Raw genomic sequence first — 23129 nt, 5'->3', positions numbered from 1 at the left:
TTAGTATTTGGGCCTGATTTATATACGAACAGAAGCTGCAAACACGTTGTATATTTTAATCTGAATTTTTATAGTATATTTCATATAGCTACAACTATTTTTTGTCAAAAAAAACTATCATTCTGTTACAACGTTAGCTCAACATTTTCCAGAGAACTACAGCAATATCGTATGATTTCATAAAAAAAAAACTATAACTCTATTTGAACGATAAATTTGCACTCACCTGTCAATTGTCATGTACTCAATCTGGTATGAGTTGGCTCACATGTCATAAAACTTATAGGAAGATAAAATTACAGTTTCCTAATAAAGTATTTGCTGATGTTGCCGCTTTGGGAAAAATAGCAGTTAAAATATAGTGAAAGTTTTGAAAAAAAATTGTAGTTTTGTATGATTATTAGTGTGTAATCCAGCATGTAAATATTGTATAATTGAGTGCATAGTGGGGATTGATTGCTCCACCACTCTTGTCTGGATGCCTGGATCCTTCTTCCATTGCATCTGGCGCCAATGTTTCCCGCCAAATTCCTTTCCTTTCCATTCCCTCCAACTCAACCCCATTCTCTCTGGAGTCTTGCTGGTCAAAAAAGGAAAAAAAAAAGAACTAGGGTTTACGCTCCATGGAGGTCGAAGCCCAGACCTCGGCCGCCGCGGCGGCCGCCGGCGACGAGCTCCGGTCGCTCCTCTCCGCCACCCTGAGCCCCGACAAGGCGGCGGTGGACGCTGCCACGGAAGGGCTCTCCAGGATCGCCGCCGCCTCCGACCCCCGCTTCCCCATCTCCCTCCTCGCCGTCGCCGCAGGTACCCGCCCCTTTCTCTTTGTAGCTGTGCTGGTATCGTTTCCATGCCAAGTGCTTACCTTGTTCGATTTCTGCGAAAGCTTGTGGATTTTTTTGCTTCTGCTGGGGAATTTGAGCAGTGGTAGCCTGGATTCTAATTTACTAATTTGTGGCGTGCTAACACTGTTCCTTGAGAGTGGAACTCCGTGCAAATATGAACGCTTTTTGGACAAATCACTTCTGTATGTTTGAGCACCCAAAATCCAACTCATGATTTGCTAAACTGCAGTTAGCAAGTTCGTGAGACTATTTATGTGCATGTAGAAACATAATTTGGGAAATGGTTGGTGCTCTGTCCATGGAGATGAATATATTGATGTTCTTGTTTTTTTTGAGATATTGTACAGAAAAATGGAAATGTCATACCAGTATTTAGTTGTGAATGAAAGTATATGTGTTCTCTTTGAGCAATCAATGCTCAGGAAGGCAGCCCACCTGACCCTTGTAATTGAATTGTGTTTGTAGCTGATGGGGACCAAGGAACCAAAGTTGCTGCAGCAACATACTTGAAGAATTACACACGCCGAAATATTGACTGGGGGTTGTCATCACCTGAGCTTTATAAAGAGTTCCGTGATCGGCTCGCCCAAGCTTTGCTTCAAGTGGAACCTTTCCTTCTTCGAGTATTGATTGAAGTTGTATGTCTCATTTCTACTTAATTTCTCTGCAATTAAATTCCTCACTACCAAGCCTTTTTTGGGTGTTATCTTACATCCTTATGGTTTGCATCAAACAGTTCCGCCAAGTCATAGAAAAAGATTTTGTCAAGGAAAATTTGTGGCCTGAACTTGTCCCCCAGTTGAAGCAAGTGATCCAGAGCAGCAATATAATAAGTCCAGGCCAACATCCTGAATGGAATACTATCAACGCACTCACAGTACTTCAATCTGTTGTTAGGCCCTTCCAGGTATATCTCATGGACTAATATTTCATATGCTGTATGCCCTTGTCGCATGTTTTTGACAATCAAATCCTTCACTCTCAGATTTTAGTTTTTCTAAGCGTGAACATTTTATTTTAACTTCATTTTATTCCCTTCTTTTTTGTTAAAGGACTCCTGTCTCTAGCTTGTCCTTACAAGACATAACTCTGTTGATATTTGTGGAATTGTCTGTTCTAATTGCATAATACTTGTTGTACACATTTCAGCTTACAAGGGAGTAAATAGTATGCCTTAAAGCTTAAACTTACTGTACTCATTATAGAGTTTTAGCATTCCTGTATCAACAACTACTGCACATAAATATTTTAGTAGAGCGGATTTCTTATTTATTTCTAACTGTGTTATCTTACAGTACTTCTTGAACCCCAAAGTAGCAAAAGAGCCTGTTCCACCACAATTGGAGCAAATCGCATCTGAGATTCTTGTACCACTACAAGTGACATTCCATCACATTGCTGACAAGGTTTTGTGTTGCACTCTGCTTTGCTCTAAATGTTGTACACATGCTGATCTTTCCTGAACTTTTTATGGTGTGTGGTTCTGTGCAATAGGTTCTGTTGTCACGTGATGAGACTAATCTGGAATACGAGCAACTCCTACTCATCACGAGCAAGTGCATATATTTCACTGTAAGACATGGTTCCTTCCTTCTGTATTAAAAATACCATTATGACCATAACATACTATCAGCATACGGTAAAATGTAGAAACTGCTATTAATAAACCATGTGCTGTTCACATAATTATATTGAAGAGTGCAATTAGCGACATCTGGGAAGGTTAAGAGAACGAAAGGTTGGGCTGAGACTGAGGAGTATAATGTGTTTGAATAGAACTTAAAGCATTACTGTTCATGTTTATGTAAACAATTTAGGAATACAATACTGAGTTTGTTCTTTTGGTTCTCCAAATGCTGTACTTGAATTACTGGTATATTTACATTGTTTTAATTCCATAGCTTTCTAACGTTTTGGCATGCATGATTATTAACTTGCTATGAGGGATGCCTAATTGTCATACTCATGCAGGTTAGGTCATACATGCCATCTAGGGTAAAGCAGATTTTGCCTTCCTTTTGCAAAGACATGTTCCGCATACTAGAATCACTGGATTTCAACAGTCAATATGAAGATAGAGCTACAACAAGGCTCAAGACTGCAAAGAGATGCCTCATCATACTTTGCACACTTGTTACTCGTCACCGGAAACATGCTGACGAGTACGTACTTTAATGTTTATCATCATTCTTATCCTTTTAGAATATTAACCCTCCAGTTTTCTCAGCCAGATGGCACATATTGTCAACAGCGCAACCAGAATATCAAGTCAAAGCATTCATTTACATGTAAGTTTTTTGAAGAGACATTTACATGTAAGTTCAGTCAGTGGTTTGTATAATCCTTTTATTTGTACAATGTGATGAAGCCCAAACATCATGAATTCGAACTGAAGCATGCTAGATTCTGAAGGTTGCGATGGTCATCAGTCATCATGATCATTTCCTAATTTATTTGACGAGATTCTGAGAGTGCTTAATGATTACAGAAACTCGACCCTCTCTCTGATCGGATCATTTCATTGTCATTTGATGTAATTTCTCGTGTTCTGGAGACAGGTCCTGTAAGTATTTACATTATGCAGTTAAACTGAACCAAAATCATGATTCACATTTTTTTATGTTTGAATTTGATGGGTCTGTGCTCCTTGGTTGCAGGGATGGCGGCTTGTTTCACCACATTTTTCTTCACTTCTGGATTCAGCAATTTTTCCAGCTTTAGCATTAAATGGGAAGGTCAGCTCCCTGCCTTTTTCGATAGGAAACACATAAGTACTGTTTCAATATGTAATTTGTTTGGTTTAAACTTTATCTGTGTGCAGGATATAACAGAGTGGGAAGATGATACTGATGAGTACATGCGGAAAAATCTACCTTGTGAACTTGTACGTACATGAATCCATCACGCTAATTTTCTCTCTGGCTTTTGTGTTCACTGATATATTTGCTGGCAGGACGACATTTCAGGATGGGCTGAAGATTTATTCACAGCAAGAAAGAGTGCTATCAATTTACTTGGTGTTATAGCCCTATCGAAGGTTGTGCCTTTTTCCATAGTGGAATGGAACATAATAACAAGTTTAGATCCACCAGTATCTTTTAACATTGAATTGCTATATTAATAAACCCTTTGATAAACTGTTCATTCATAATTCATAAATCATTATAAGGTAGTACAGCTTTTGACTAGCACTGGTAGAAAGATAACAATATTCTTTTTGTATTGAATTCCATTTGCAACTATCACAACCTGCAAGCATACATACTTAAAATGCTATTAACAACTGTATGTTCAATCTACCTAGTTCACACATTTTCTATCTATCACCTGAACCTTTTCACTTATTGAATTGAAATAAAACGTTTAAAGATGTTCTACTCATGTATTAGCATTTTCTGGCTTCAGGGCCCACCAGTTGTATCTGCAGCTTCTAAGCGTAAGAAAGGTGATAAAAGTAAAGGAAAAGGAGAAAGGAGCTCCATTGGGGAGTTATTGGTTATACCATTCCTGTCAAAATTTCCTATACCTCCCCAACGGGAAGATGTGTCATCAAAGGCAGTGCAGAAGTAAGATCATAATAATTACTTGTTTTAACCGAGAAAAAATGGTAGCAAAAAGTCTAGATATTTGTATCTCTCATGCTTACAAGTGAACTACAGCATATTCATTTTGTTATTTTCCCATATTTCTATATAGTTGGAAGTTCACTTCATTTCACTGTCATTCATTCCAGTTATTTCGGTGTTCTAATGGCATTTGGGGGCCTCCAAGATGTAAGATTCCGAAGATGTATGTTTTGTGTTTTTTTGTTAGAATGAATACCAATGAATTTCAGTAACCCATTTTGCAGTTTCTGACTGAGAAGAAAGATTTGACAAATACAATCATTAGGAATCGTATTCTTCCACTGTATTCCCTGGATCCATGCAGTCCATATTTGATTTCTGCAGCAAACTGGATTATTGGACAGCTTGCGTTGTGCCTACCAGAGGTTACATTTTTTTCCTTCATAATTTTATCATCCAGCCTTATGAAATAATAGGTGAAAACAAAAGTCTTCATTAATATGTACATTCCCATGTTCCATATATTATATATTTGATTTTCCGACTGCTGTTTGCTTGGATGTAGGCCATGAGCACAAATATTTATCATTCATTAATGAAGGCATTGACCATGGAGGATTTTGATGAGTTGAGCTGTTATCCTGTTCGTGCTTCTGCTTCTGGTGCCATTGCAGAACTCATTGAGGTAAGGGTTTATGTGATGTTGTCAATGGATTTCACCTGCCACTTGGAAGTTGGAACTATGCTAGTATGCCACTGAGATATTTCTTTGTGCCTCATGCAGAATGGTTATGCTCCTCCTGATTGGCTTGTCCTTTTACAAGTGGTGATGAAAAGGATAAGCGTTGAAGATGAAAATGAGTCTACTCTTTTGTTTCAGCTTCTGGGCACAATAATCGAGTCTGGCCAAGAAAAAGTTATGCCTCACATTCCTGAAATTGTATCTAACATAGCCAATACCATAATGAATCTATTGCCCCCTGTGCCAGATCCCTGGCCTCAGGTAATTGCACATCTGTATCCTCTATTTGTCAATACGTTAGTGTTTTCTGTAAAAGGAAAATAAACATTGCCATATATTTAACTGTACCATCAAGTCTCATTTCCATTATTAATATTTTGTTGTTTGTATTAGGGATTAGAATTTTACTATATTATTGCTTTGAGTGGTAGATGTCTTGAAAGGTAGGAACTGTTCCCAAATTTAGCAGATTTGGTAATTGGTATACTTATTGAGAGTGAAGCTCAATAAGTAGATTATGAGCCTTTCCGGGCTTCTTTCGTTATAATTATTAATTAATTATGACTTAAACCATCATGTGCAACCACTAGTGAACATTGAGCACACATCTTTCAACATGCTCTCTGTTCAGGAGTGATGTTTTGGGCACAAACAGTATCCAACATGCACCTTTGACCTTTATTTTTTGTATAAATATCAAAAAATGCTTGTGAAGAATCAGTATTTTCTCATGAAAAATCTAATGGCTTCATTTTGACATGACAAATATAAAAACTATTTGACACATCAGTGCTCAAAGTTACCAAAGTTAATAAAGTTGACTATGACAATTTCTAAAATGTTGCATATTTTCAAACGGAGGGAGTACATGTGTTTTATAGCCCCTCTGCATTATATTTCAAGACTCCTATGTGTTCAATTCATATAGGAAAAATTCCCATCAAACCAGCAGATTTACATGTATATGCTTTTAGGCTGTTGAACGGGGTTTTGCTGCACTGGTATCGATGGCTCAAGCTTGGGAAAGCTCTGCACCAGATGAAAACAAGGACATTGAAATGAGGGTCTGGCAGTCAGGCCAGTTTGCTATGGCCCAAACATTTTCGCATGTGTTACAAAAGGCTTGGTTGCTACCAGTTGAGCAAATGGTATGCTACATTTGCTGTTTATTTTTTAGCAAAGATAAATGCTGTTTATTGAGGCATTCATGTGATGAAATCTGCTTGATTGCTGTTAACATTCATTCCAGGGGTTATCTGTTTGCTCTTCATTGCCACCTCTGTCGTGTGTAAATGATGCTTCTATTTTACTTGAGTTCATTATGAGGTCTATCACCTCTATGGAAGAAACTGCAAGTATGAAGGTGTTTGAGCTAGTAGCTATATGGGCTGACATAATTGCTTGTTGGGATTCTTGGGAGGAAATGGAGGATCAGGGAATTTTCAATACAATCAAAGAAGCTGTTAACTTCCATCAAAACTTTGATTCTAATGGTTTCTTCCTGAAAATACTCCCTTCCCGATCTGAAAATAGTTCACAAAGTTCAGTCATAAGTTGGGTTTCTAGTTTTATAACCAGGGCCATTGAAGCTTACCCATCTGCAACATGGAGGGCATGTTCATGCATGCATACACTGCTGCACACTCCTAATTTCTCTCATGGAGCAGAAGATACTAGAATGACTCTTGCTGTATCCTTTGCGCAAGCAGCATTCTCCCGTTTCAAGTCTGTATCTGACAGCCCTTCTGGGATATGGAAACCACTAATACTAGTCATTTCGTCATGCTACATATGCTACCCTGATGCTATTGAGCAAGTCTTACGCAAATATGACAGTAACGGTTATGCGATATGGGCATCTGCATTAGCACAAATCTCAAGTAGCTCTTTCAATCCTGGCTTGTCATCTGAATCCGAGATCAAACTAGCTGGTAAGTAACTACTTACTGATCATTGGAATGTTTAATCTTGTTCATGTTTGGTCTGTCATCCTGTGAAGGTACATCCTAAATTTGTTTTCTGTTATTGTGCAGTGTTAACTTTAGCAACTGTAATTGAGCGTCTTTTGGCCCTTTCTACGGGTGGCACCAAACTGTTGCATGATTGCTGTGTATCATTGATGGAGTCTTGCATCCATCTGAAGGAAGTTCAAGAGGATGGGGATGATGGTGATGGTGCAGAAGATCTTGATGATGATGATGAAGAGGAGGAAGACACCGATGAAGATGATGAGGTAACTGAGCAGAATCATGATTTGTATCTTCTATATTCATGCCCAACCAAATTGATTGAATATCACAAACAACATATAATCAGGATTCGGATGATGATGATGATGTACGCGAAGAGACAGAAGAGGAATTTCTTCAAAGATATGCAGCGGCTGCCGCTGGTGAATCAATTGAAATTGTTGAGGACGGTGACATTGATGATGAAACCCAAGACATTGAATTGGGTAAACCCGAATTATTTTCTCCATCTTAATCTTGCCTCAATAGTTCTTTTTTATACATATGTAACTTTACTTTCATCTCTTGGAGCAAATGCAGGTTCCCTGGATGAAATGGACGTACAACAAGTGGTTCTTTCGATGATGAAGATTCGTCCTGATCTCATTCGCGCTCAAACATTTCCGGATGGCCTAATGGAGAGAATGGCAGAAACGTTTCCTGAATATGAACAGTTGTTCCATGTTCATCCGCAAGCCTAGGCGATACTACAATAGACTAGTGTAGTAGTGTGCAGCCTTGTTATTTATTGTTTCTAGTTTCTTTTTTTTTTAACTTGTAGTATATTTATCTGTGTGTTTATATATTTGTATGGAATGGTTGGCCGATTATTTTTTATGGTTATGGCGATTATTAACTATATTTTGTGATTTGGATCGGAGTAATCTGGCGGGCATGATCTTTTAGGGAGTTCAAGGGTAGTACCATGAGCAACACATGGGTTTGCTTCTTGGTTCCTACAACTGTACTTCACTGAGTAGCATGTCAGCTCCTTGGGAGATGTCATGCTAGCAGTACTAAAGAAAGATTTAGCACAACTTTATTGAACTTATAGCATTATTATTTTGTCTATTTTAATCAACTACAGCTGGATTGATCCATACATTAATTAGTCCATTTCATTTTCTCATGCATGCTTCCGTTTTGTGGCAGCAGCAAGTCCCTTCCTGAATGCAATAGGCGTATTTTCCGTTTAAGTTTAGCTTAGCTTATCTCGGCAGGCTCCATCGTTCATGCAAAGACAGGATTGAAGCAATAATCTGTATTCAAGGCAAGAAATTAAGCAACAAGAGGCAAAACAAGATGCATCAAAATGTGTTGCCAAATGCAAAGTGCTAGCCAACATCCATCAAGTTCCACATTGCAAAAAGGTGTTTACGAGAGGATCGAGGGAGTTACCGGATGAGATAAGCATCCAGCTGCCATGATCATGTATAACAGCCACCAATTAAGCAGAGGGCGTTCTTAGAATTGGAAATGATTGCAACCTACTCCACCGTTTTAGAAATAATTGACACCCACTTAGCTAGCCTACCCCATATATGCGACTATATATATATATATATATATATATATATATATATATATATATATATATATATATATATATATATATATATAGAGGTGGTCAGGGGCGGATCCAACGTGGGTGCAGAGGGGACTCGAGTCCCCCCTACACCCACAAGACCCATGGATACCTCCCGGAACATTCTCTTTAATTTTTTCACCATGAATAATAAACTAAAGATCCCTAGATGGCTGGAGGTTGAAGAAACTGTGTAATTGAGCCCCCCAATTTTTTGTTACTAGATCCGCCCCTAAGGTGGTGTTCTTTTCTTCTAGAGATGAAGAGAAGATGAGGATGAATATTAAGTTTTTTACACAAAATGAGGTGGTATTAACGTATGATTGATTGAGTTTTAATTAGCACAAACTTGAAAAATAGATTAATATGATATTTTAGAGCAACTTTCATATAGAAAGTTTTCACACGAAATACACCGTTTAGCAGTTTGAAAAACGTGTCACGAAAATCTTAATCTTTTTTCAACTCTGGTTGGAAAAAAGAACGGGACCGTTTGGACTAATTTGGAGCATATAAAGTGCTCGCCATTAACTGGTCTCAGGTCAAGCTGGTCAGCGCCACCACAGCATCGAGCAATACGGTTTCCTTCGGTGAGCAATTGAATTTTTTTCACAAAAATACTTCTATAAAAGCATTTTAGAAATTAATATTACTTGTGCAAAAAAATGTTCGTTGGTAAGCCGTGAATACTTCTCAGGTCAAAATAAGCTTATTTTAGCCACTTACATCGATCCTTAAGCGCAGCCCTTGTTTTCAAATTATATCTTCTACCTATCAATTTATACGTGGCAAAGTTTTTCCCTCTTTTAGAAAAAAAAATATCTTCTACTCGAAGATAAGAAAAAACTCGTAAAGCTAAGCTACAGTGTAGGTCACTTGTGAAAGAAGATGCAACTATGTCATGGGTTGATGTTGCACTACACCTTCCTATGGTGGCCACTTGTTGGTGGATGTCATTTTCGCTAGCCAGTTTCGGCGTGCTATGCGGATCGATAATTACGTGACGTCTCAATGCCAAGCCACTCTTCCCGATCTAGAAATGAATTAAATATGCTTAATTATAATGCATAAAAAATGATATTTTAATTAAGCACTATTGCAGTCGATGTGAAATTATAATTATGCATAACACATGGATGAATAAGATTTAGTATAAGAGGGATTCAATAATTTATCTATTGTATTATTAAAACAACCTTAAAAAAAGGCACCACGTTCGCTGAGGAGGCTACAAATTTTCACATTAATCGGAGAAAAGGAAAATAAGAGTTTAAATAGAATACAATTTAGAAATAACTGAAATTCAAAATTAAAAATAAGCAATATTGGAATAAGAGTCCATATAAAAATCCAATACGATATTAATTAAAATTTGGAATAAAAATAAAATAAATTCAGAAATTTTTAAAAAGGAAAAATAGAGAGTTCAAGTAGAAATACAATTTAGAACTAACTGAAATTCGGAATTAAAAATAAGTAATATTGCAAGAAAATTCCATATAGAATCGAATACGAGATTAATTAAAATTTAGAATAAAAAGTAAAATAAATTCCAAAAATAAAAAAATAGTTATAAGAGTTCAAGTACGAATATAATTTAGAAATAACTAAAATTCAGAATTATAAATAAGTAATATTGGAATAAGTGTCCATATAGAACTGAATACGAGATTAATTAGAATTCAAAATAAAAATAAAATAGATTCTGAAAATAGAAAAATAACTAATACACTTTATAAAAAAATATCAGAATAAAAAAAATGAAATTTCCAAAATAAATCGTCTAGAACTCAACGATGAAAAATAACAATATAGAGAGGAGAAGCAATAGGCCCATAAATAAGTAAAATGGTGGTGGTTGATAGGACATCTAAAAACTATAAAAAAAAAACAAAAATAAAATCCCAATGACAATTAAGAGGAGAAACGATAAACAAGCCGTTAAGCAGCACGGTCACAACGGTTGGCGGGACTTCTAGAAGGTAAAAAATAAACCACAATGACAATTAGTTTGATTTTAAAATCTCAATGATAATAAATAGGGGAGGCAACGGACGGGCCATACATGAGTATAGTGGCGGAGCCGATGACAGTTGTCGGGACTTTTAGAAAGTAAAAAATGAACCCCAACGATAATTATGTTCAATTTTTTAAATTCCAATAATAATAAATAAGGGAGACAATGGGTGGGTTATAGAGGAGTGCAATGATAATGTTTAACGACACTTCTAATAATTATAATAACAGAACCCGACGAGACAATGGATTCTAAAATCTAAAAGCTCCGATTTTTAAAGGTTTCAAGAAACATAAATATAAGTCGTGATAGATCGGTCAAACAAATAAAAAGGTGATAAAAAAGTAAGGGGTAGCTCAAGAACTCTCGCTTGTCCATGACAACGAACCACCACCACCACCATCGCTTGCAAAGAATTGTGTCGCTCAAGCACCATTGGTAGTGGATGATAATATCATGTGGGATGGGCACATCCTCTTTATCGAGGAGATAAAAGGAGGATCATTACATGTAGTATTTTAATTTGCTATTGTGTGCAAAACTTTAACTTCCTATTATTATGTGTGTCAACTATATGTGATTATTTCTGATTTTGGGTCTACTAGAATGGAGTATGTCTCTGGTCTTTACATTCAAAAATTATTTGAAGATTTACCCAAACTCCTGCTTATGTTGACGTGGTAGGTATCTATTTATGTGTATATTGTGTGAGAGGTAACCTTATCAACTATGTAAGCAACCCCACCTCGATCTATCCATCCATCCATCCAAAGGAGAGATAGTATCATTCCAACCCATTATATCCCTTAAACCGAACTAAAAATAGGGTTCGTTTTATCCCTCCAACCAAATAGAAAATATGATCATCCCATCTTAAAAATTAGGAGTAATTTTTACCATCCAACATTTTCTATCTTGAGGTACTACAAATTTTTGGGACCTCGAGATACTTTCTCGTGTAAAATTTAGTGTTACCTCGAGGTACCAAAATTTTGTGTGCAGAATATGATACCTCGAGATACCAAATGTTGGACGATAAAATTGCTCAACAAAGTTTTAATTCAGGCTGCCCTGAGGACGCGAAGAATTTGATCCCAGAAGAGAATCCTAACAGCCATACTTCCGCCCGCTATAAATGGCCCAACACACACCGACAGACGGTTCACACACTTGACAGTTGAGCTAGCTAACGAGTGAGTGATCTGATCGATGATGGGTCTTGTTCCTCCTTGGATGACCTTGCTAGTGCTGGTGATCATCATGTCGTCGTCTACGTCAATGATCACGGTGGCGGAGCATCACCGGATCAGAAGCAACGACACCGACTTCGCTGCATCGCGGGCCTTCAAAGCTCAGCTCTCTGACCCTCACGGCGTCCTTGGCGACGGTTGGAGGGAGGACAATGCATCCTCCTTCTGCCAGTGGATCGGCGTGTCGTGCAGCCGCCGGCGGCAGCGCGTCACCGCCCTGCAGCTGCCGGACGTGCTGCTTCAAGGGTCGATCGCCCCACACCTCGGTAACCTCTCTTTCCTCTCCGTCAGCCTCACCAACACCAGCCTCACGGGCTCCATACCAGCCGAGCTTGGAAGGTTAGCTCGTCTGAGATACCTTGATCTCAGCCGCAATACCTTGTCAGGATCCATTCCATCTACCGTAGGAAACCTCACGAGGCTCCAGTCTCTTATCTTCGATAAAAATCACCTCTCAGGGCAGATACCATCGGAGTTGCAAAATCTGCAAAATCTTGTGCACCTGAGCCTATTTGGGAATTACTTAAGTGGTTCTATACCAGACCACATTTTCAACAGCTCGAGTACTGTCTTAACCTTGATAAACTTGAGCAACAACAGCCTGTCCGGGCCTATACCCACTGCGATTGGCTCCTTGTCCATGCTCCAGGTCCTTGTTATTCAGTTCAATCAATTGTCCGGCTCACTGCCCCCAATCATCTTCAACATGTCCAGACTTGAAGAGTTGTATTCCTCTGGAAACAATCTAACTGGACCTATCACATTCCCAGCTGGAACCAGAGCTTTATCTGTCCCATGATTCGAACGTTGGGCCTCTATGGAAATAGATTCACGGGCCGAATTCCACCTGGACTCACAGCTTGTCGGAAACTAGAGAACCTTGATTTGGGTCTTAATCTCCTGTCAGGTGATGTGCCGGAATGGTTAGCGGACTTGTCCGAGCTCAACATCCTCGGTCTAGGTGGGAATGAACTTACCGGTTCAATCCCACCTGTTCTCAGCAATCTGACAATGCTCACTGAATTTCAGTTGTCACATTGCAACCTAACTGGTAGGATTCCAACGGAGCTCGCAACTTTGACACAACTCACGTATTTGCACCTCTCATCTAATCAGCTAACTGGTCCTTTTCCTACTTCCATTGGTAACTTGACTCGATTATCTTTTCTAGCATTAGATACGAACCTGTTGACTGGACAAGTACAAGAGACCCTTGGGAACCTCAGGTCTCTACACAGGCTTGTTATTGCAGAAAATCATCTGCAAGGAAAACTTGACTTCTTCGCTTCTCTCTCCAATTGTAGGCAACTCCAAATCCTCGAAATAGGAGAGAATTCTTTCTCAGGGAGCATTCCTGCGAGTTTACTTGCAAACCTCTCTAACAATTTGGTGTTCTTTCATGCAGACGAGAACAGCTTGACTGGCAATCTTCCTGCTATAATATCAAATCTGACTAACCTGAATATAATAAGCCTTAATAACAACCAATTAAGCGGCCCAATTTCAGATTCTATTGTGCTAATGGAGAATCTACAAGCATTGGCCCTCTATGGGAATATTATGTTTGGACCAGTCCCAACTCAAATTGGTACTCTTCAAAGTATCGTTATCTTATATCTCGACGACAACAAGTTTTCTGGATCCATTCCTAACGGTGTTGGCAACCTAAGCACATTGCAGGACTTACGGCTGTCATATAACTGGCTATCATCATCTATACCCGCAAGCTTAGTTAATCTTAGTAATCTTATCTGATTATATATATCTCATAATAACTTAACTGGTGCATTGCCTTCTGATCTCAGCCCCTTGAAAGCAATAGCCGAAATGGACATCTCAGCAAATAATTTGGTTGGTAGCCTCCCAACTTCATGGGGACAACTCCAAATGTTAAGCTACCTGAATCTATCTCAAAACACATTCAATGATGTAATTCCAGACTCTTTCAAAGGACTAATTAATTTAGAAGGATTGGACCTGTCTCATAACAATCTTTCTGGAGGCATACCAAAATACTTTGCCAATTTAACCTATCTTACTTATCTGAACCTCTCTTTTAACAATCTACAAGGTCAGATACCAAGTGGAGGTGTTTTTTCAAACATCACTCTGCAATCTTTAATGGGAAATGCTAGACTCTGTGGTGCTCCACGTCTGGGATTTCCTGCATGTCTGGAGAAGTCAGACTCGACTAGAACAAAACACTTGCTGAAGATTGTGCTCCCTGCTGTCATTGTGGCGTTTGGTGCCATTGTTGTGTTCCTATACCTAATGATTCGAAAGAAAATGAAGAACCCAGATATTACGGCTTCTTTTGACATAGCAGATGCGATTTGCCACAGGCTAGTGTCCTACCAAGAAATCGTTCGCGCTACCGAAAATTTCAATGAGGATAACCTACTTGGAGTTGGAAGTTTTGGCAAAGTTTTCAAGGGTCGGCTGGACGACGGTTTGGTGGTTGTAATCAAAGTCCTCAACATGCAGGTTGAACGAGCTATTAGGAGTTTTGATGCAGAGTGCCATGTCTTGAGGATGGCCAGACATCGCAACCTGATAAAGATACTAAATACATGTTCCAACTTGGATTTCAGAGCACTGTTTCTTCAGTTCATGCCCAATGGAAACTTGGAGTCATACTTGCACTCTGAAAGCAGGCCTTGTGTGGGATCATTCCTCAAAAGGATGGAGATTATGCTAGATGTGTCAATGGCTATGGAATATCTGCATCATGAACACCATGAGGTCGTCCTGCATTGTGATTTGAAACCTAGCAACGTGCTATTTGATGAAGAGATGACTGCACATGTAGCAGACTTTGGCATAGCAAAGATGTTGTTAGGGGATGACAATTCAGCAGTTTCAGCAAGCATGCCAGGCACAATTGGGTACATGGCACCAGGTACTTACACTAGCCAATCTAAAGCCACATACATTTTTTCCCACAAGAAACATGTGTTTTCATTTAAATTTTTAGCAAACTTTTTTCAGTTGACTTCCTAAATTTCTCTGACAGAGTATGCATTCATGGGAAAGGCATCACGGAAGAGCGATGTGTTCAGCTTCGGAATCATGCTGCTCGAGGTGTTCACTGGGAAGAGGCCTACAGATCCCATGTTCATTGGTGGATTGACCCTGAGGTTGTGGGTTTCTCAATCTTTTCCAGACAATCTTATTGATGTTGCCGATGAGCATCTACTGCTAGACGAAGAAACACGTCTTTGTTTTGATCACCAGAATACTTCATTGGGATCTTCCTCGACTAGCAGGAGTAACAGCTTCCTTATGTCGATATTTGAGCTAGGCCTGCTGTGTTCGAGTGAGTCACCTGAGCAAAGGATGGCAATGAATGAAGTAGTTTCAAAGCTGAAAGGGATCAAGAAGGATTACTCTGCATCTATGCTGGAAATGCAGAGGCCTCGGCAATACTAGATCAACCAGTCTATAATATGTATTGAAGATTCATATTATTGTTTATAGTTCTTCAAAGCAGGACTTCAAATTGCTTAGTTTACCTATCATATCAGGCAAAGATACAGTTTCTATTGAAAATAGCAGAGTAGTAGCATGCATGCATGCACTCTGTTTTTTCAGATAATATTTATAATTTTCCTATATGGACGACGCTAATGAAAGTAATCCGATCTCAGCGGTAATGAAACGGAGGGGTAATATAACCAGCTAGGATTAATTTGTCTTGTTTGATAGTGCACATCTTTGCATCGCAGCGGCAGTGGACAGCTGCGGCCATGGCGCTTGCCCACCTGTCGCCTGTCATGTAAACAAAATTTGCCAAATTCACAAAAAAAGGATCCAAAATTTTGGCCAAAATACCCAAAATCCTGCTGCTCAGGATCAACCTAGTGAGGTGGTTTGTAACAGAAGAGTATGAGTACCCGCAGTCTACACATGTTCTTACATGCCCATGGGTGGTCACTTATACGGGCAATAATCACTGGCAGTAAGAATTTAATTAGGATCGTAAATGGCATTGTGTTAATCACTGGCACTAAATACAGACAACTATATTTCTTCATTTATAACTGTATTACATTGCCGACCTCTGCCTGCCACACGATTAGGCATGCAGGCCCTACGTCATGTTATTTGTAATTGATACAGTTTTTGTTTTTATCAATCCGTCTCAACAAGATTGATCGATTAGGTGGACATTAATTGATTTATTCAACGACTAATTGATCTTGCTTTGCAGCCGCATTTCCCTTGCTCATTGCAGTAGGCGCCTTTCCAGTCTACCAAATTACCATAGTATTTGAGGCAGTAGGCTCCACACATTCTCACTTGGCATGCCCGGAGACCCGCATAGAAACACACATCTGTACTCTCTGCAAAATAAACAAGAACTCTGTATAAAATGCCATGATTTATTTGTAAGGTACGCACAAGTTAAGCGCATCTACAATCATTAATTTCTAGTGATGCCATGCTTACAGTAGGTACTAAAGAAAAACAAATTTGTAGTAACTACCACAACTTCAAAAATCTTCGCTTATAAAATCTTCAATCTGTTTGGCACAACTCTGTATATTGGCCTTGTTCGGCACAACTCTAATTTTTTTTTAAGCTAGGTATTTCTAAATGTAGAAATTCTGTGATTATGTTGCTAATATTTAAATAAATCATTTTATTTATATTTTAGAGGAAATTAAATATTTTAAACAATTGTAGTTTAACATATATACAAACTTTAAATTTGACATGGATCTAAGATTTGGAGCAATGTTTAAATTTGTAGCAAACATTGTAGAGAGGAAATTAAATCTAACCGTCCGCTTTGCAGGATGAGAGAGCGACAGCCAAGATCACAAAAGCCACCAAGCAGCCGAGGGCCATTGTGTTATTTTTCTTGGAAATGATTGCCATCACAAGATCAGGCTATAGTGTTTTGTTCTCCTGATGATTTGATAAGCTACTTCTACGACCTTCACTGTTGCCGGTGTTCATATAGGGGTACAATAACCCACCATAAATGACATATATTAATGCAAACATTATCTTACTCATATCCCTTGCATTTATGCTGAGGAATTTATTAGCTGTTTATTTTATAAGATTTGATGTTTTGGGCCGATACGTACACCTTACCGGCTGGGCTAAAATTGGTCCAAATAATTCGGCCCACGGTTAGATTGTACTAGGTGTGAACATTTGACATATATATATATATATATATATATATATATATATATATATATATATATATATATATATATATATATATATATATATATATATTTATATTTGCGGGGAAACATTTGACATATTTATCAGAGCTGTCAGTGCTTCCGTGACTAATACTTGCTAATCGAGCTTATCAACAAATAATATAAAGTCCTGGTTCGTCCTCCTGATTTATTGTTCACTCTTAATTGCTTTCTCTAGCTATGAATGAGTTAAATTTTATAAAACATGTAATCCATAGGTTTACACTTTGATCGTTAATATATCTTTGAATAATTCCCTTCAACTTTTGAAAATGGTATCAAAAGAGGTCATTTAAAATAGTTTTTAAATATTATTACGTACTTTGCTATATTTTCTTATAGATTTTCTATTAATAGTTAATAATGAAGCCGTTGCCGACTTACGGAGGAAGAGAGAAGGGGTGGGGAGGGGGAGGAGGGCCTAGTCATCTCCCGGCCGACCAGCGAGGTCGGACGGTGGCGCACTAAGGCGGGGACTTGATCGCGCGAGAAAATAACCAGCTACTTGGGGGTAATAAGGAGTTGGGGGGAGAATAAAGGATAAGCGGGTTGCAGGAATCTTGAAGACATCCTCGCCGTCCAAATTTGATTGTTTTTATTTATTTATTTTTTTCATTTCTGTGGAACTAAAAAGAGAAGACAAAGTCCCTATCAGGTTTTATCGAACTTGAACAGGCTAGAGATCGATCAAATAAGAGTTTATTTGTGTACATGGCCAGTGCCAACTCCATGGCCAAGGCGAGTTCCACAGCAGCATTGATCAGAATCGCTGTCGCAATTGCCTCCTTCATTATGATTGGCTTGACAGAGACTCGTACACACTTGCGGGGTGCAGCCTCGTAGGTATGTGCATGTATCCTGTGTTTCGTATGCACCTGTGTACAGAATGCATGGTTAGACCCATGATCAGATGCCTGATTTTGATTCTTCTATCCATTGGCCATTGCATGCAAAACGAAGAAAATTAATTAAGCTGTTATATTCAGCATGGTGATGGAGAAATTGAAGATGTATATATATGTGTGTACCTTGGGCTGTATGAGAGGATGAGAAAGCAATAGCCATCACCATAAGAGCTGCCAAGAACACCACAGCATTACTATTATCCTTGCCAAGAAGTGCCATGAAAGGGAGATATTTTCAGAATGGAAGGGAAGCTACTATTGTTGTTTACCTAGCTATCCCCTTGGTTTGATAGATGTTTATATAGCCGCAAAGGCAAATCTTGGATGATACATCATTATTTCCTCCATTATTATGCACAAATGAAGAAATCTCCCCTATCTGAAAATTATTATGCACTATATTTTTGTCACTCAAATCCTATTTGAAATGAATAGTCCCCTTCTAGTCACCATATCTCACATTTATATTCTCAATTAACAGCTTCTAATTTATGTGTATATCATTATATATCTTTTAAGATGCGTTGGTTAGCATGGGTTGGGAAGCCTCCCACCCATGCACGCAAAACGAAATAATTGTTTAATGCACAATTAATTAAGTATTAGCGAAAAGAAACTTTAAAAATAAATTAATATGATTTTTTAAAGCAACTTTTGTATAGAATTTTTTTTAAAAAAAACACACCATTTAGCGGTTCGAAAAGCGTGCGCACGAAACACCAGGAGTTGAGTTGGGAAAGTTGGGGAAAGAACTTGGCCTTAGGTATCCTTGAAGAGTAAATTTACGGTCCTTGAGGAGATAATATGAGGTACTATTTTTTCTATTGTAAATTTGGTACCTCTTGGTACCTAACTACTATACGGTACTAACCTTCTCAAGTACAGTAGAGTTGCCCATCCTTGAAATATATTACGGCCCATCCATCCTAAATTATAACGTTTATAAATTTGTACATGTTTTTTTAAACTATAATTTGGAGACGGAGGAGTGGGAGCAGGTCGACGAGGGCCCAGGCCATCCCATCGGTGAGAAGAGAACAACCTGATATCTTCGTCTCCCACTGCATCAACAAAGTCAAGTCGTCGTCGGCATAGAGCAATGTCACAGCATCGATCGAGGAGCTGTCTGCTGTCCTCCTCTTGCCCTCAAGTTGCCAGCGGTATACTCGGCCGGGATCTTGGGGATATGGCACCTTCTGCACATATGCTTCCTCCGGTTGACAGCCAGGAAAAAATCCATCGTAATCTGCACCCTTACAGCAGCACTGCGCGGTTTTTTTATTAGGAATTTATATTAGTCGTATAAGTAATATTACTACTCTGATTGGTTCATTTAAACAAGTACTTCCTCTGTATTTTATTTTAATGTATGACGCCATTGATTTTTTTACTAACGATTGACCATTCGTTTTATTTAAAAATTTTGTGCAAATATGAAAATATTTATGTCATGCTTAAAGAACATTTGATGAAGAATAAAAGTCACAATAAAATAAATGATAATTACGTAAAAAAATTTTAAATAAGACAAATGGTCAAACGTTGGATAAAAAATCAACAGCGTCATACATTAAAATATGAAGGTAGAAATGTAGTACATATCATGGAGATAAATTTTTCAGTACTACCTCGAATTTAGGTACTTAAGGTACCTGCTAGGGTATCAAACTTTACACTACGAATTTGACATCTCCCAATACTTTCTCAAAGATAATAAAATTACACTATCAGGAAAGCTTGGGAGTTTTCTTTGCCACTCTATCAATAAAACACGAGCAATGCGTGATTGCTCTTCCTTGAATATATATATAAGTTATTAGATGTAGTGCAATGCGATAGACTTAGTTTTATGTGTGTACAAGCAAACTGCCCGTAGACTCGTACGTTCTAACAGGATTTTAATTAATGAAAATTATGAATATGTTATTACCATTATTTCTTATTCATTATCTCCTAATCATATATATTTGTTATTTGGCCCACATATCCTTTCTTAATTCGTTCCAAAATGTTAGCAAGTTGATGCCTCGGTGGTGGGAGTGGTGACAAATTCACCACTCACCACTGCCACTACTTATTCTTTTTTAGGTGTAGACAGCAGGCTTCGTATTTTGGGTGGGTCGGCCATGCACGGCACTCGATTATAACAGATGGAATGTCCAGATGTGGAAGACTAGGACATGTGCAAATGGGACATCAGATGCTCCCAGGTGAGTTTCTGTCAGAGGAACCAATATATTGCGTCCATTCCTTCCGCTGTCCTTACATGTTAGTCCCTGGAAATTTGAAGTCTTTGATTACGCAGGCTGTGTAGCACTAGTTCCGGCTCTAAAAACATCCTATTTAAAACATGTTTTGAATCAAATTTTAAAAACCTAAAACCCTGATACTCTTCATTCCAAATCTTTCTGCATGCCACACCCGATCCCATTCACAGATTCAAGCAAATCAAGCGAGAGAGAGAGAGAGAGAGAGAGAGATGCACAAATTCATACACACAACAGATTCCATTCACAGATTCAAAAAGAGAGCAACAACATCGATCAAGGCACTGCTCAAGCTGCCATTGTGGCGTTGTCGCTGTCGCCGAGCCACCGAGGCACCCCTCCCTAGTTCCAAGCACCGCCACCAGATCTGGATCTAGAGTGGTGGGCCAGCACCACCACCGCCTTAGGGCTTTCTCTCCTCTGCCGTCACCAGCCCTACCATTTGCCACCATTGGTAGATCTAAGAGCATATCCAACAGACTCTCCAGACTAAAATTTAGCCAATTTGACAAAAAAAAAAAGCTCTCCAACAGCCTTGCCAACCGAATGGCCAAACTAGGGCATCCTGCCTGGCTGACCAAACCAGGTTGCCAACCATGGGTCCCACGCTGCTAGACACCCCTCTTCCCCTTTATCTCTTCGCACCTATCCTAAACCCAAACAGAGGAGTGCCACCACTATCTTTGTCGTCAAGGTCACCATCGCCATTCGCCGCTGCTGCCAAGGTAGCCATTGTCGGATGCCGCTGTCGTCGTCTGCGCCGTCACTAGCTGCCACCGCCGTCGCCATCTGCTATTGTGCCGAGGTCGCCATCTGCCATCGTCGTTGCATGCCATCATCTTTTGTGCCGTTGTCTGGAGGCCTCTGCCGCCTACACCCCCACCAGATTTGGCAGGCACGGCGTGAATTCGATGGGGGTGCGTGACGCTCGCCCTGTGGATTTGGCCATGTGTTCGGCACCGTCTCCTCGTGTTTGTCTCCGTTCCCCATGCTCTGCGTCCGCTGTCTTCCCTGTCAATACCGTCCCTAGCGCCACCGGCTACCGTTTGTAGGATCGAATCACAGGAACTAAGCTAACCAGAGGGGGGTGAATGGTTGGTATACCCAAAAACCGAAAACTTTTAGCGGAAATAAAAGTTACCCTCGTAATCGACGGAAGCCGGTCTGACCGAGATTGATCTGTCAGTCTGACCGAGTGGATGCCGCCGGTCTGATAGGTGTTGAATCTCCGGTCTGACCGCCGAAGTCGCCTGCCGCGCCTGTTGCTACCGCCGGTCTGACCGCCGTGCTACCGCCGGTCTGACCGCCGGTGAGTTGCCAGTTAGACAGCCGTAACCCGGTGAAACACAAATCGAAGAACTCTTAAAGTGGATGACGACTTTATTACTTCTCTCTGTGTGTACAAAGTGCACCAACAGCACTCCTTACAAAAATTTCGACTAAACTCAAAACCCTAACTCAAAACTCAACTCAATTGCTCTCTAAAGTGATACCGGGAAGCCTCACGCTCCCCCTCTATTTATACCCGAGGTAGGCAGCCTAAAGCCACGAACCAAACTCATACTAGGAGTCCTAAACACCTTAGAAAACCCTCTAGTACAAGAAAGAAACTTTACATAACCAATCGTACCAAATTTGGACTCTTTCCAAATTCGACTCCGCATCCCATGCGCACACAATAACTCCATCGTATGCCATATGGAAACTCCATCAATCCACGTGCATCAACTCTAGCCATAGTATCCCGCATGATCTCTGACCACCACGGACGTCGTCTTATCCCCAAGCCGACTCCCGGTCCATCACCGCAAATACTCTCCCGGACATCGAGTCACCTACACATGGAACAAACAAAGAAACCATATTCCGAGACCAAGGTATCTCCAACTTGACTCATTAGCAGCAAACAATAGTATTACATACGTATAGTATCCATCTAGAAGTCATAATCATGAAATAAACTCGGATATCCAAACAAACAACCCGAAACCGAAACCGACACTGTGTCGGCCGGTCAGACCGCGTCTATCCGGTCCGACCGCTCGATCACTGCCGGTCTGACCGGCATGCACAGCCCGGTCTGACCGGTCACATAAAATAATGAATCCTGCGATCACCTGTGAAACCAATCATCTCCAAAACCATTTCGTGAATAAATTCCAAATAACAAAACCAATAATTTCCAATGCCCAATTGTACATCACAGAATAATAATCAAAAACACCTTTGATTTTACAATCTCCCCCTTGATGAACACATTGGCAAACCCTTTAAAAATGTTTTGGTGTTTGGAAAAATAAAAACAAAAGTGGTAAAAAGCACACTTCGTACAAATGTACACATCGTGCTCAAAAATTCAAAAGAAAACTTCTCCCCCCTTTTTAAAAGAAAGAAATTCCCAATTGAACCAAAAACATGCTCTTCTCAACAACTCTCCAAAAATTCATCTTGCTTCTCCAAAATATCCAAAAAATTTCACATTACTTCTCCCCCTTTTGACAATGATTTCATCAAGCGCTTAATATTCAAGAGCTTAGCATACATATAGCATATCAAGTCATGTGTTGCAATAAAAAGAAGATGAACCCATCTATAATAGAACAAGCATGCATTAGAGTATAACCATGAACCAAAGATTTTACAATTAAGCTTGAATCAACAATCAAAATTCATGATTTCATACGATTTATAATGCAACATCTTAACAAGCACATAGGTTGAAGA

The 23129-nt window shown here is 39.3% G+C and overlaps 1 protein-coding gene and 1 pseudogene across 2 annotated transcripts; both read left to right on the top strand.

Annotated features, from left to right (window-relative positions):
- Nucleotides 1-566: 566 nt before the first annotated feature.
- On the top strand, nucleotides 567-7989 carry LOC127755258 (importin beta-like SAD2 homolog). 2 transcript variants are annotated; one of them, XM_052280915.1, is made up of 21 exons: nucleotides 567-804; nucleotides 1308-1480; nucleotides 1579-1749; nucleotides 2138-2248; nucleotides 2337-2414; nucleotides 2814-3004; nucleotides 3094-3130; nucleotides 3331-3405; nucleotides 3500-3577; nucleotides 3664-3726; nucleotides 3796-3879; nucleotides 4248-4408; nucleotides 4576-4615; nucleotides 4693-4833; nucleotides 4974-5093; nucleotides 5193-5411; nucleotides 6125-6298; nucleotides 6400-7081; nucleotides 7184-7383; nucleotides 7467-7605; nucleotides 7700-7989. In XM_052280915.1, the coding sequence occupies exons 1-21, from the start codon at nucleotides 624-626 to the stop codon at nucleotides 7858-7860; spliced, it is 3279 nt and encodes a 1092-aa protein (XP_052136875.1). In that variant the 5' UTR covers nucleotides 567-623; the 3' UTR covers nucleotides 7861-7989. The 2 variants fall into 2 exon arrangements, with proteins under 2 accessions (XP_052136875.1, XP_052136874.1); XM_052280914.1 differs by having other exon boundaries at nucleotides 3070-3130.
- Nucleotides 7990-11932: 3943 nt separating this feature from the next.
- Nucleotides 11933-15625, top strand: LOC127754218 (probable LRR receptor-like serine/threonine-protein kinase At3g47570; annotated as a pseudogene).
- The last annotated feature ends 7504 nt before the right edge of the window (nucleotides 15626-23129 follow it).

Source organism: Oryza glaberrima, chromosome 11, assembly GCF_000147395.1.
Source record: "Oryza glaberrima chromosome 11, OglaRS2, whole genome shotgun sequence".
In the NCBI taxonomy this organism is placed as follows: domain Eukaryota; kingdom Viridiplantae; phylum Streptophyta; class Magnoliopsida; order Poales; family Poaceae; genus Oryza; species Oryza glaberrima.
This window is presented reverse-complemented; position numbering and strand designations above follow the sequence as displayed.

Excerpts from the sequence above, each read along its gene's own strand:
- LOC127755258 (XM_052280914.1), top strand. The coding sequence starts at position 624 with ATGGAGGTCGAAGCCCAGACCTCGGCCGCCGCGGCGGCCGCCGGCGAC. Across the intron at positions 2,249-2,336 it reads TCCATCACATTGCTGACAAG|GTTCTGTTGTCACGTGATGA; the intron begins GTTTTGTGTTGC and ends TCTGTGCAATAG. Across the intron at positions 3,880-4,247 it reads GTGTTATAGCCCTATCGAAG|GGCCCACCAGTTGTATCTGC; the intron begins GTTGTGCCTTTT and ends TTCTGGCTTCAG.